This window comes from Heterocephalus glaber, unplaced genomic scaffold, assembly GCF_053883595.1.
Source record: "Heterocephalus glaber isolate CG9 unplaced genomic scaffold, H.glaber_assembly_v1.0 deba00001461, whole genome shotgun sequence".
NCBI lineage: Eukaryota > Metazoa > Chordata > Mammalia > Rodentia > Bathyergidae > Heterocephalus > Heterocephalus glaber.
This window is the reverse complement of record NW_028258308.1, coordinates 23728977-23743736: the sequence shown is the minus strand read 5'-3', so window position 1 is coordinate 23743736 and position 14760 is coordinate 23728977. Positions and strand designations below refer to the sequence as shown.

General features: G+C 35.3%; 1 protein-coding gene across 35 annotated transcripts in view; it reads left to right on the top strand.

Moving 5' to 3' along the window:
- Pcm1 (pericentriolar material 1) overlaps positions 1 to 14760 on the top strand; it is a 107367-nt gene that overhangs the window by 68359 nt on the left and 24248 nt on the right. For all 35 annotated transcript variants that reach the window (XM_021265084.2, XM_087217173.1, XM_087217172.1 and 32 more), the window contains 3 exons: positions 2454 to 2574; positions 3977 to 4135; positions 4385 to 4521. In XM_021265084.2, the coding sequence (XP_021120743.2) occupies positions 2454 to 2574; positions 3977 to 4135; positions 4385 to 4521 (417 nt within the window). The remainder of the gene's footprint in view (positions 1 to 2453; positions 2575 to 3976; positions 4136 to 4384; positions 4522 to 14760) is intronic.

Genomic DNA, 14760 nt, shown 5'->3' with positions numbered 1-14760 from the left:
CAAGTTGGTCTCCAACTCATGGTGATCCTCCTGCCTCACCGTCCTGAATGTTGAGATTACAGTTGTCTGCCACACCTGGTGAAAAATCTTTTCTGAAGCATCTTTTTTAATAACTTTATATCCTTAACTCCACTGTTTCCCCTTTTTTATCTAAGTTTCATAGGGGCAATATTACTTCATTTTTTTAGCTCTCTTATTTTTATTTTTGAGACAGTCTTGCTATGTAGTTTAGGCTGGTCTTGAACTCACTATTTAGCCCAGGCAGTCCTCAAACTTGTGGTGATCCTCCTTCCTCAGCCTCCCAAGTGCTGGGGCTACAGGTGTATGCCACCATGCCTGGTATTCATTTAATTTAAAAGATTTGAGCACATTAGTCTACAACATCAATATTAGATTTTAAAATTTAGACTATAGCATAGAATAAAGTTAACTTGACAGTTTTAAAGTTGAATAAAATTTAGAGATAGTACACTACTTAATAAGTAGGAACTTGGCATAAATAATTCAGTATTATTTTCAAATAACAAAATCACTTCTTTTAATTTTTCTTCCAGAACTTAAATTCAGCACTAGTATCCACATTTTCTCTTCACCAGTGCCACTTAATCAGCAATAGCAGCAGAATGAGTCGCAGCTTTCCAGTAGGACTTTCTACGGTGATGGAAACTTAAAAGGTCAATAGGCTTTGCACAGTGGTGCGTGCCTATAATACCAGCTAGTTTGGAGTCTAAGCAAAAGGATCCCACATTTCAGTCCTGGCTGGGCAGCTTTCCAAGACCCTGCCTCAGAATTTAAAAAGAATGCTGGGGTTTAGCTCAGTGGTAGTGTCCCCTGAGCTCAATCTCTAGTACTAGGGAAACAATAGCTAGAAGAAAAATACATACTTACAAAATATTTCAGTTAAAATATAAATGAGAGGGACTGGGTAGCTCAGTGGTGCTGCTGCCTGCCTCGCAAGTGCAAGGTCCTGAGTTCTTTCCCCAGTACCACAAAAAAAAAAAAAAAATCCAGTGACACAAAATATAAATGAGACACCCCCATCACACTATATACAAAATTAATTTGGAATGAATTAAAATCCTTTAAGGCTAACTCTATACAAACTAAAAGAAAATGGGAGAAAATCATTTTGGCCTTGACAATGATTCTGTACAAGATTCTAACAATGATTCTAAACAAGAACAATACTGCAATACTAGAAAAAAATTGATAAATTAGATTTCATGAAAGTAAAATCTTTCTGCCTTTCAATGGGTAAAGAGAAAATAATCCCAGTTACATATATCTGACAGTGATTTGTAGCTGAACAACATGAACTCTTAGAATTCAATTATAAAACAGACAACTCAGTAAAAAATGGGCAAGAGATTTGAACAGATGCATCATGAAAGAAGATATATAAATGGCTAGTATGCAAATTAAAACCATAAGAGATAACATTTCACACCCACAAAAATCACTAAAATTAAAAAGATTGACAATAAGTATTGGTGAGAATGTGGAACAATTGGTTCTCACTGATGGAGGTGCATAAAATTGCACAATCACTTTGGAAAGCAATTTGGAGGTTTCTCACAAAGTTAAACATAAACTTGACATGTGACCAAATAATTTCTTTTCTAGGTACTATATTCATCCGAATCAAATAAAAACATATGTCCACAAAAATACTTATGTACTAGTGTTCATAAATCTTTAGTCATTAGAGCCTCAAATTGGAGCATCAACAGGTAAATGGATAAACAGACTGGTATATCCACACAAGGGAATACTATCAGCAAAAAAAAAAGAACTTCAATATACTATGTGATTTCATTTTTATGAAGGTCTTAGAATCAGCAAAGTTGATCTACAGTGATAGAAATCACATAAGTGGGGTATAGTAGAGATTGACTCTACGAAGGGTATGCAGGAACTTCTGAGCTAATGAAAATGGTCTTTAGTGGAACTTACATGACTATACATTTGTTGGAACTCAACAAATTGTACATTTAAAATGAGTATATTATTGTAAATTGTATTTCAATAAAATGTAGTTTTTAAAAATGAGTGAAGCTGTCAAGCTGTCATGGTTTTCTTCAGACATGAGACAGAATAGTATAATAAGGTACTAAATATTGTTAGAATTTGGAGATGGAATGTTCATGAAGATGTTAAAGTAATTTAAAATGTTTGTTGGTTTAGAATTTTAATCAGTATCTGGTTGTGTATTTTTATCTACAAAATGGCAAATGTTCTGGAAGGTTACTTAATATTTTAATATTCTCTGTGTCTGCATTCAACCTTTAATAACTTTAGATATATCACAGTTGTTTTTGGATGGAATACTTATAACTTACAAGAATTTCTTTTAGGTATAGTTTTATGCAAATGGTTTCTTTGTTAGATCTTTAATATTTATGCCATGTTTCAAATAAATAGTAATGATTTTTCTTTATTTTACTATATCTTAGGAAACTTTTGAGAAGAACTTTGAAAGAGAAACGCATAAAATAAGTGAGCAAAATGATGCTGATAATGCTAGTGTCATATCTGTATCTTCAAATTTTGAGCCTTTTGCAACAGATGATCTAGGTAAGCAGAATTTTTTTATTATAGCACATGACTTTTAGTTGATCAGTACAGTTCTTTCTGTTACATGAATAAGAAAACAGCTGGAAAGGATGTGTGGCTCAAAGAACATGGGTGTATCTATCAGTCAGTCTAAATTCAGAATTCTTAACTGTTTGACTGTTGGCAAATCATCTAATCTTTATGCCTCTGCAGGTGCTATGGAAGTGGGGATCTTATCTACCTGCTATGTTCTCAGGAAAAGTGTATGTAACTTCCTACCATGAATAATAGGAGCTCACAAAATTTTAAAAAAGAGATAATCTTAATAGGGAAAAACAAATCAGGCCTTATCCATAGTTTTAATAAAAATGTGAAAATGTATGGTTTGAGTCAGAACTCAAATTTTTACGATAAATAGCCTGTAGTAAAAACTCCAGGTAAGGTATGCCACATTGCACTTTTTTTTTCATGAGTAATAAAACGTAATAAGTGAATAAGATGAAGGTTAGAGGGTTGTATAACTCAATGGGAGAAAAAACTTGAGTTATAGATTTGGAAATGAAATTAGAGGAAAGAAAAATGTATAGATAGCTGATACATTTCCCGGGCTATGGCCTGTCAGAAGATGTATGCAGTCATTCTGATCTCCCAGGCACTTAGTTGGTAAAATATTCTAATGTCTCATTTTAATGTTTGTATGATAAAATTTAAATAATTTCAAAGGCACTTTTCCACTCCAAAAAAGAAAAGGCCCAAGCCTTAGGTGTCTACTTTATCAAAACAATTGAAGTCTTTTTGCCTGTCCTGATTATTGAGGACTAAGTTCTATCTCCATTCTGAGTAAAAATCTGTCAGGCCTATACTAAGCTCATCCCATTATGGAGAAAAATTATTCTTGTGGGCAACCTTTACCCTCGTCAGTTGTCCCTCTGTTTTTTTCTTCTTTTTTCTCTCCTAAAATACCTTACCACTAGGTGAAGTGGACATAGAATTGGGAAATCTCATTAATAGTCCTAGGCCTTTTTCTTACCTTATTTGCTTCTCTTAGGTTGAATTGTTTTCCTCAGCATTTGTGTGATATTTTTTAATTTATTTTCTTTTTCCTGTTTATATGAAACAATGTGGTGTACTAAAATAAACATGGGGGGCCGGGGATTTAGCTCAGTGGTTCCAGTACCTGCCTCGCAGGCACAAGGTCCCAAGTTCGATACCTGGTACCAAAAAAACAAAACAAAACAAAAAATCAAAATAAAATAAACATGGGCTCCATAGTGCGAATCTCTGCTCCTACATTTTAACTGGCTATGAAACCTTAGCTAAGTTACTTCAGTTCTCTGAAAATGAAGGTCCTACTTTTTTTTTAAGAAATACATGAAAAAGTTTGCTTTTACATATTGTAGAAATATTTCTGTTCCAAATCCAGGTAACACCGTGATTCACTTAGATCAAGCATTAGCAAGAATGAGAGAATATGAGCGTATGAAGACTGAAGCTGAAAGTAATTCAAATGTGAGATGCACCTGCAGGGTTGTTGAGGATGAAGGAACTGCTGCTGCTACCACTATAGTTAATAATTTAGAAGGTGTGTTATGGATTGATTAGCAGTAGTAATCTTAGTTGCATATACAAAATAAAAGCCCTACTTGATTTATCATAGTGGTTTTATTAATGCTTTCTTTTACTTTTTAGGACTTCTAAAACTACATAAATTTTCCCTTTGTATTACTTTAACATAAAATTATTATAACTTCTTTACAATTTTGCACAGTTGTGGGTGTATAATGTCATAGGGTTTTTTTTATGCTAATATATCATTTTTCTTAAAAAACAGAAACTCCCATTATTGAAAATCATGGTTCACAACAACCTGTAAGTGAAGTTTCTACTGTTCCATGTCCTAGAATTGATACTCAGCAGCTGGACCGGCAAATTAAAGCAATTATGAAAGAAGTCATTCCTTTCTTAAAGGTAAACAATTATTTTGAAATAAATAAGCTTTTTGTATTTTTTTAAATTTTGACAAAAGACTTATTATAGTACTACATCCTTATAGAATGCATAGTTGATATCAAGTTTTTGAACATTACAGTGAACAAGTCAAGCCCTTTGATGTTAAGGAGTTTATGTGCTAGGATAGAAATACATACTAAAACAACATAAGCAAACATAAAAGTATAACTAAAAGTGCATTGGATGCCTTTGTGGTAGTGCCTGTCTATAATTTCAACACACTTGGAGATGGAGGCAGAATTGCTGTTTGAGCCCAGCCTTGGCAATTTAGTGAATCCTCTCAAGATATAAAAACATTTTATAAAAAGGCTGGATTGGGCTCAGTGAGAAAGCACTGGGTTCAATCCCCAGAACTGCAAAGAAAATATTATCAGGTATGTTCCATAGAGAACTAAAATTGGTTAGGATGGTACCTGTTTCATACTGGATGGGAAAAGCCTCTGAAGAGACAACTTTTTTTTTTTAACTTCTTTCTTTTTTGTGATACTGAGGATTGAGCCCAGGGTCTTCACATGTTCACACTAAGCTATATCCTCAGCCCTTTTTGAAACAGGGACTCACTAACCCAGGCTGGCTTTTAACTTGAGATCTGAATAGGAAATATTTAAGGGCGGGTGTGAATAAGAAGGCAGCTTAAGCCAAGATCATTCCAGATAGGATGAAAAGGCTGTAAGGTGGTAATTGACTTGGCATATTGAAGGAACTGAAGGAAGGCCTGTGTGGTTGGAGAAAATTTGTGAGAGATTAGTTGAGGGAATAGAGGCCAAGTTGCATAGAATGTTACAGGCTGTGATTAAAAGTTTGGACTTTATTGGAAGTTTGAAGGGAAACTTAGGTTCTAAGTAAGAGAATAAGTCAGGCTTGTTTTTGAGAATTAATTAGGGGTCAGTAGTGTAGTGAGAGCAGATGAGAAATTATATTGGCTTAGGTAAAGATGGTAATAATGGAGATGGACATAGCTGGAGATAAACATAAGGTAGGTTATAGCGTATATATGTCACCTAAAGCCAAAGTACTAGATATGAGGAGAGAAAGAACCCTAAAATTGGGGCACAGTACATGGTGCTCCAACATTTACAAGCTACGTAGAAGAGGAAGTCCCACAGTTGACCAAAGAGGGCTGTCAGTGGTTAGTTGATTGCTATTAAGCGTTGTATATTTGCAGAATAGACTTTTCTTTTAATTATTTTATGAATCCATTACTAAACTTTTATATTTATTCTGGGGTTTTTTTCACTACTATAAATATTTCCTCTGAGTTTTCTAAATTTTAAAATAAATTCTCTCATTTCTTTAGAAATCTTAGACATAGAATTTCTAGCTCAAAGGGCATGTACATTTTTGAGGCTTTGACACATTTTTGCTAAATTGTGCAGAAAAGTTAGCTAATGTATATTTTTAAAATGGGAGTAAGAGACTGGTAAACAGTATGAGTAATTGTCTTTAATAACCCTGAACAGGGTAGAGAAAGAAATGTGCAAGAAATAGAATATGAAGATGGGACTTTTTTTCTGAGATGGCACTCTACATTTTCATTTAAAGTGGAAATTTTAAAAATTAGAAATGAAGTCAATTTTTGTTTTTGTTTTTGAGCCAGGGTCTCACAATATAGTTCAGAATAGCCTTGAATGCACTGTATAGTTCAGGATGGCCTCAAATTTGAAGCAGTTCTCCTGTCTTAGCCTTCCAAGGGCTGGGATTCCAGGCATGCACCACTATGCTCAGCAGAATTGTTTTTCTGTTTGTTTGTTTTTGGTTTTTTAAAAATTAATTTTATTGGTACCTTTTAGGTATACAATATAATGACATTCATCATTGGAAATTTGAACCTTTACATAATCTCTCTTGAGTCTTATTTTTCCCCCTCCCCCTCCCCTCCCTTCGACCCCTCCATCCCTCCCTTTTTACAAAGACTTTGTTTCCATTTTTTCATTTTCTCATATTCCATTCCTTTCTTTTCTTTCCCCTACCCCTCACTTCCCCTCCCCCTTTGCCCCTTTTCTTCCTATTTCACATTATCTGTTATACCTTTTAGTCCTTACTTACAGTTTCTCACACTAGAGAAACTATTTGGTATTTACACATGTGTGTCGTATTTATTTCACTTAAGAGTATTGCCTCAATGTGCATCCATTTAGCTGTAAATGTTTCTAATTTCTCATTTTTTATGGCTGAGTAGTACTCCATTTATTAAAAAAACACATTTTGTTTATCCAGTCTCCAGTGGATGGGGAATTGGGCTGCTTCCAAGTTTTAGCTATTACAAATTGTGCTGCTGTGAACATGGGTGTGCATATATCACTGTGGTATGATTCTTTTAATTCTTTGGGGAAGATACACAGCAGTGGAATAGCTGGGTCAAGTGGGATTTCCAGTCCTAGTTCTTTGAGGTATCTCCATACTGATTTCCACAGTGGTTACACCAGTCTATACTCCCACCAGCAGTGAAGCAGTGTTTCACTTTCCCCATATCCCCACCAGCATTTGTTATTGGTTCATTTAATGATAGCTGCCATTCTTTCTGGAGTGAGCTGGAATCTGGGCGTTGTTTTCATTTGCATCTCTTGAATGACCAGTGATGTTGAACATTTTTTCATATGTTTATGTGCTATTTCTACTTTGTCTGAGAAATGTCTGTTCATTTCAGATGCCCATTTTTGGATTGGGTCTTTAAATTTGGGGGTCTGATTTTTTTAAGTTCTTTATAGATTCAAGATACCAGACCTTTGTCCGAGGAACAGCAGGTGAAAATTTTTTCCTACATTGTGGGTTGTCTCTTCACACTGTTGGTGGTTTCTCTTGCTGTGCAGAAGCTTTTTAATAAGAAGAGATCCTACTTGTTGATTGTTTGTGCTAGTTCACAGGCAACTGAGATTTTGTTCATAAAATCTTTTCCTGCACCAATGTTTCCAAGAGTTCTACCTAGAGACTGGGGATTTAGCTCAGTGGTGCCTCCACCTGCCTCGCAAGTGGAAGATCCTGAGTTCGATCCCCAGTACAAAAAAAAAAATAAGTTCTACGTAACCTCTGTTCCAGCTGATTGAGCATTTCTGTTTTTATATTTAGATCTTTAATCCATTTCGATTTTAGTTTAGTGCATGGTGAGAGATATAGGTCTAGTTTTAATCTTTGGCAAGTTGAAACCCAATTCTTCCAGCACCATTCATTTATTAAAGAGGCTATCTTTCCTCCAGTGAGGGTGTTTGGCCCTTTTGTCGAAGATGAGGTGGCTGAGTGTGTCTGGTGTTATTTCTGCATCTTCTAATGTATTCCACTGGTCCTCAGGTCTGTTTCTTTGCCAGTACCATGCTGTTTTTATCACAGTAGCTTTGTAGTATAGTTTCAAGTTGGGGGTTGTGATACCCCTCTGCCATTACTCTGTTGCCTAGACTTGCTTTTGCTATTCTAGGTCTTCTTGTTCCAAATGAATTTTTGGATTGTTTTCTCAAGGTCCATGAAGTATGGTGCTGGGATTTCAGTTGATATTGCATTGAATCTATATGATAGTTTTGGAACTATGGCCATTTTCACTATGTTGATTCTTCCTACCCAGGAGCAAGGGATGTCTTTCTATTTTCTGATATCGTCTTCAATCACTCTTTTCAGAGTGCTATAGTTTTCAGAGAAGAGGTCTTTGATTTCTTTTATTAGGTTGATTCCTAGGTATTTCAGTTTTTTGGATGCTATTGTGAAAGGAATTGTTTGTCCTATATCTCTCTCAGTGAGTCTGTTGTTCATGTAGAGGAAAGCTATTGATTTTTGTGTGTTGACCTTGTATCCACGTACCTTACTGAATTTGATTATTAAGTCTAGGAGACTTTTGGTGGAGTTCTTGGGGTTTTCTTTTTTTTTTTTTGGTACCGGGGATTGAACTCGGGTCCTTGCGCTTGCGTAGGAGGTGGCGAAACCGCTGAGCTAAATCCTCGGCCCTTGGGGTTTTCTATATAGAGTATCATGTCATCTACAAATAATGACAGTTTGACTTTTTTGTTTTCATAGATGGCTTTTATCAGATTGAGGTAGAGACTATCTATTCCAATTTTTTGTAGTGTTTTTGTCGTAAATGCGTGTTGGATTTTGTCAAATGCCTTTTCTGCATCTATTGAGATTCTCATATGGTTTTTGTCCTTGGCTCTATTGATATAGTGTATTACATTGATTGATTTGGGTATGTTGAACCATCCCTGCATTCCTGGGATGAATCCCACTTGGTCAGGGTGGATGATCTTCTTGATGATCTTCTGCATTCTATTTGCCAGTATCTTATTAAGGATTTTTGCATCTATGTACATTAGTGAGATTGGCCTATAGTTCTCTTTTTTTGGTTGGGTCTTTTTCTGCTTTGGGGATCAAGGTGATGGTTGCTTCCAGGAATGAATTTGGGAGTATTGCTTCCCTTTCAACTTCATTGAAGAGTTTAAACAGTAGTAGCAGTAGTTTCTCTCTCAATGTCTTCTAGAATTTAGCAGTGAGGTCATCAGGACCTGGGCCTTTCTTAGTTGGTAAGTTTTTAACTACTTTTTCAATTTCATTGATTGATATTGGGTTGTTTAGAATTTTTAGGTTTCCTTCATTCAACTTTGGTAAATTCATATGTATCTAGGAATCTGTCCATTTCTTCTGTGTTGTCCATCTTATTGGCATGTAAGTTCTTGAAGTAGGTATTGATGATCCTCTGGATTTCTGCTGGGTCTGTTGTCATTTCACCCTTTTCTTTCCTAATTGCATGGATTTGGGCCTTTTCTTTCCCTTTTCTGATAAGGTTGGCTAAGGGTTTGTCAATTTTGTTTATTCTTTAGAAGAACCAACTCTTGGCTTCATTAATTTTTCATATCATTCTCTTAGTCCCCATTGCATTACTTTCTTCTCTGATCTTTATAATTTCCTCCCTTGTATGAGCTTTGGGTTTCTCTTGCTCTTCTTGTTCTAGAAGCTTGAGGTTCAGCATCAGTTTGTTTAATTGGGCTCGCTCTGTTTTCTTAATGTGAATATTCATTGCTATGAATTTCCCTCTTAAGATTGCTTTCATTGTGTCCCATAGATTCCAATATATTGTATTGTCATTGTGATTTAGTTGTAGGAACTGGTTTTTTTTCTTTAATTTCCTCTGTGACCCATTGGTTATTCAGAAGTGTGTTGTTCACTTTTCATGTGTTTATGAAATTTTTGCAGTTTCTTTTGTTATTGATCAGTTTCATCACACTATGGTCTGATAATATGCAGGGGATAACTTCAATTCCTTTGCAGTTACTTACACATGTTCTTGGAGCGAGTATGTGGTCTGTGTTGGAGAATGACCCATGTGCAGCTGAAAAGAATATGTATTCTGATTTTGTGGGGTGGAACACTCTGTAAAAATCTGTTAAGTTCCTTTGTTCAAGAGTTCAATTGAGTTGTAGTATTTCGTGGTTTATATTTTTGTCTAGTTGATCTATCTGTTTGTGATATGGGGTATTGAGGTCCCCCAGTACTATTTTATTAGTGCTTATTTGATTTTTCATGTCTGTTAGTATTTGTTTTATATACTTGGCCGCACTAGTGTTTGGTGCATATGTGTTTATGATTGTCACCTCTACCTGTTGGATTGTTTCCTTTACAAGGATGTAGTGTCCTTCTTTGTCTCTCTTAGTCAGTGTTGGTTTGAAGTTGACTTGATCTGCAAAGAGGAAAGCTACTTCTGCTTTTTTTCGGGTTCCTGTCACATGGAGTATTGTTTTCCACCCTTTAACTTTCAGCCTATGAGTTTCTTTGTGAATTAAGTGTGTTTCTTGTAATGCAGCATATTGTTTGGATCTTGCTTCTTTTGCCAGTCTATTTCTTTTGATTGTTGAATGGAGACCATTAACATTGATGGTTATAACTGATGTGTATTGACTTGTCATTGTCATGATTTTTTCTTTTTGTTGGAATCTCCCCTTTTGTGTTTAATTTCTTGTCGTGCCTGATGGATTCATTCTGCTGTGCTTCCTGTGGTTGTGATCCTCATTGTCTGTTCCTAGGATATTGTGTAAAATTCTTTGGAGTGCTAGTTTGGTATTCATGAAGTGCCTAAAGGTGCTCTTTGTCATTAAAGTATCTGATTTCTTCATCAATTTTGAAAGATAGTTTTGCAGGGTACATCAGTCTGGGTTGGAGGCTATTTTCCTTTAAGGGTTGAAATACATCACTCCAAGCTCCTTGAGGGTTTGCATTGAGAAGTCTGCTGTGATTCTGATGGGCTTTCCTTTGTATATGATTTGTTTCTTTTCTCTAACTGCGTGTAGAATTGTGTTCTTCTGTTGAGTTTCTGGAATCTTAACTATTACATACCTATGTGTAGATTTTTTTTGATCAAGGCTAGTTGGAGTCCTATATGCCTCCCTTATCCGTATATCACGTTCTGTTCCCCTGCTTGGGAAGTTTTCTGCCATCAGTTGTGTGAATAGTTTTTGTATGTGATCTGCACGTTCTCCTGTTTCGTTAACTCTGATCAGTCTTATGTTATTCTTTGTATCGTCTAGCCAGCTGCTGGATTGATTTCTCGTGGTTCCTTACTATGTTAAAGCAATTTTTCTTTTCCTGGTCACTAATTGCAATCTTATCTTCTGTATCTGAAATTCTTTCTTCACGTTGGCTCATTCTGCTGTGTAAACTTTCAGTGGAGTTTTTAATCTGGAAATCTGTTTGCATCTGTTTTATAGATTCCATTTGTTTCCTGTGTTGGGATTCCGTCATGTTCCTTAGCTCCTCTATTTTTTTATCTGTGTCCTGTCTAGATTTATTAATCATGTCTTGCACTATGGGCACAATCTCTGTTGTTATGTGAGAAATTATTTCTGATTTTATTTTTTCCAGATCCTCTTTTGTTGCCAGTTCAGAGAGTCTAGGTGGTTAAGTATCATATTTTTCTATCTTATTTCCCCTTTGGGGTTGCTTTAGGTGATCTGGAAATCTGGTTTTGAGACTTGTTTGTGTGTCTTCTTGTTTCAGTGGTGGGGGGAGCTGGGTTGTTGCTGGCGCAGGCAAGGCTTACTTTCTCAGGCCCAGGGGTGGGGGTGGGGTCGGTACACGGCCCGGAATGTTCACTTCCTCTGTGCTGGGGATGGCACTACTTGTTTTGTTTTTTTACCCAGGTTAAAAATATGTTGTCATTGGGCTCATTTCAAACAACTGACTTGTACTTAATTTCTTTGTAAGATATTAACAGAGAGTTGTTTCTGTGCACTTACATGTCTTCCCTCAGTGGAAGTAATGCTTTCTTTAGAATATTTTGAGAGAAAATAGATTTTTGAGGAAGCAATTGTAGAAACTGCTTTTTCTGAAGAGACCGTAAAGTATCTCTGGGTTCCTAGATGAATGGAGAGAGAAAGTCATATGATGGCTCTGATTATTCCATGTAAAAACAGAATAAATTATCCTTTCTTTTCCCAGGCAATTTGAACATCTCCTATATGGTCTTTCTCTGTTTTCTTTTGCTTTACCATTTCTACTCTATACACAACTACATGCATGGTTTGTTTCTTAAATCCCTGAAGTCTTTGGTCGGATATTCACTTTTTGATGAGGTAGATCTCCCCCACTAACCAACCTACCTTTCTTCTTCCTTTTTTCCTTCCTTTTTTCTCCTCTCATATGCTCTTTTCTGCTCTCCTCTCTTCTCCTCTGCTTTCCTCTCTTTCTTCTCTTCATCCTTCTCATTCTCCCTGCCCTGTTTTGTTCCTTCTTTTCTTTTCTCCTGTACTGGACATTGAACTAGGCAAGGGCTCTATCTCCCCAGTCATTTTTAAGTTTTAGTTTGAGGCAGGTTCTTACTAGGTTGTCCAGACTGACTTCGAACTTGGGACCCTCTTTGTCTCCTAAGTAGCTGGGATTACAGGCATGCATTTTTCTTTATCTTAGTAGTGCTTGTCACCTTCTAATCTATGTGATATTTATGTAATTTTTTTTCTCTCTCCCACTGTTAAAATGTAAGCTCCGTGATTTCAGTGGTGTTTATCTATTGTAGTCACTGTCAAGAACAGTACCTGTAGTTATTAGGTAGTCAGTAGATAATGAATCAATAAATGAGTGGACCCTTCAAACATCAACTCTTTTTCGTACTATTCAAGCTCTTTAGACTCTATACAGTTTGAAAACAAGTGACCCATAAGGATGAAGATCAGATTCATTATGAAATCTTTTGTAGCCTACTGCCATAGCTCTTTATTCCTTCCCACATACCTTATGTCCTACCTGACATTGTTCAAAATTGCATATTGTGAATTTATTTCCTTTGCCTAGAATGTGCTTTTCCTCCTTCCCACTAGACTGTATCTTCCCACTAGAATAACATGTATCTCTTTGTACAGTACTTATATCCAAGGACTTTGACTACGTAAAGGGAATTGGAGGAGATAAGACATAAAAGTTAAAATACATCAGGTTTACTAATTTTTTTGTGAATTTGTCTCCTGTTATTTGTAAATATATATTCACCTCCCAAACAAATGTATTTATAAGTTATAAGAATATTTACTCTTATGAATAGGTAAATATTTAAGAGTTTGATACTATTGACTCAAGTGAATTGGCTTAAATTTTCTAAGTTATTTCTTGCTTTTAGGCATAATGTCTTTTTCTTTTATATTTTTAATCTGTTTTTATTCCTTTACACCTTTTATAGTAATATTGATTTGATATGTACACTTTGATATGTTCAGTTACCTTCAAATGTTTTATATTTTACTAATTTTTATATAAAAGTTTGAGTTTTATAATTAGGAATTGTAACCTGAATTCATTTAAGAAGTGTATTACATTTAGTATTTTTCATCTCATTTGATGGCATAGTTAAATGAGGTAGTAATATTCTGTTCAGAATCTATTAGATGTTAAAATATTTAATATGGCCTGGTATGGCACATACCTATAATCCCAGCACTATGGGATGCTGAGGCAAGCGATTACAATTTTGAGCTCAGCTTGGGCATCTTAGGAATTTAGTGAAATGCTGTCTCAAAAGAAAAAATTTTAAAAAGATTGGGGATGTAGATCAATGTGAAGCTTGTGTGTACAGTCCCTAGGACTGCAAACAAAATTTTTTTTAGTATTTGAGGAAAACAGACATGGTAATAATTCATGAAATATGTAAAAACTTAGGCATTTCAAAGAATTGGAATAATTTTTAAAGTAATATTTCATAAATGTCTAAAGTACCAGTACCACAAACAAAAAAAGAGCTACTGGAATTACTAGAGATACCTAAAACATAAAATTGATACTGTTGTGTTCCTTAAATCTAAATTATTCCTCTTTGTGTTTGCTAAATAGCTCTGATTTAGCTGTTACTCTTTCATAAGGATTCTTGTATTACATTTAGCACTTTGGAAAGTTTGAGGCCAACAAAATGAGAATTAGTAATCTAATTTTGTTTTGCTTTATTCCCCATTCCATTTCAGATATTGACCATTTCTATTATAGATTTTCTTTGTTAATGTCATCTTATTCAGTCATCTTATCCTTCTTTCATCAGTGAGTTAAGAATTGTTTCTTCTCCCTAAAAGCAGTTTGCCTCTTTCCTTCTATAATAACATAACTTTAATTCACATCCTTGTTTTTGCCTAGACAGACTGTCGTACTAGGTGTGAAATGCATGTTCTCTAAACACACTTATATCCACACTTTGTGACCTTTAGGAATATTTACCACTGGATCTGGTATTCTTTTCCAGCTTCTTTTCTCATCACTCCAACTGGGTATATCCACTACAAAATACTCAGCATTTTCCATATGTCCTGTTACTTTTATAGATAACAGCGCTTGACATAGATTGTCCTTTCTATGAAAATATAAAATGCCTTCCTCTTTTCTTCCTAGCTGTAATATTACTTCTTCAGAGATGTTTGTTATTGCTTCTGTTACACTACCTTTACTCCATATAGCATCGTGTGTGTGTGTGTGTATGTTGTGGTATTTATGTATTTGACAAGTGGTCTTCCATGGGTAACTGTGTTAGGTAATAAGTAAGAAAGTCTTTCCAGTTAAGAAAGTACCATCAACCAGACAGCACAGAGCTTATACTGATATATTTTTTATGTTTGCCTCTGCTAGCATTTGACTCCTTGAAGACAGAGACTATTGACTTTCGTTTTTCATTGTCTACTGTTTTAAAAGAGCTTAACCTCTTAGAAGGGATAATCTTAGGCATTATTACAGATTTGTTTAGTTGGGGGGAAACTA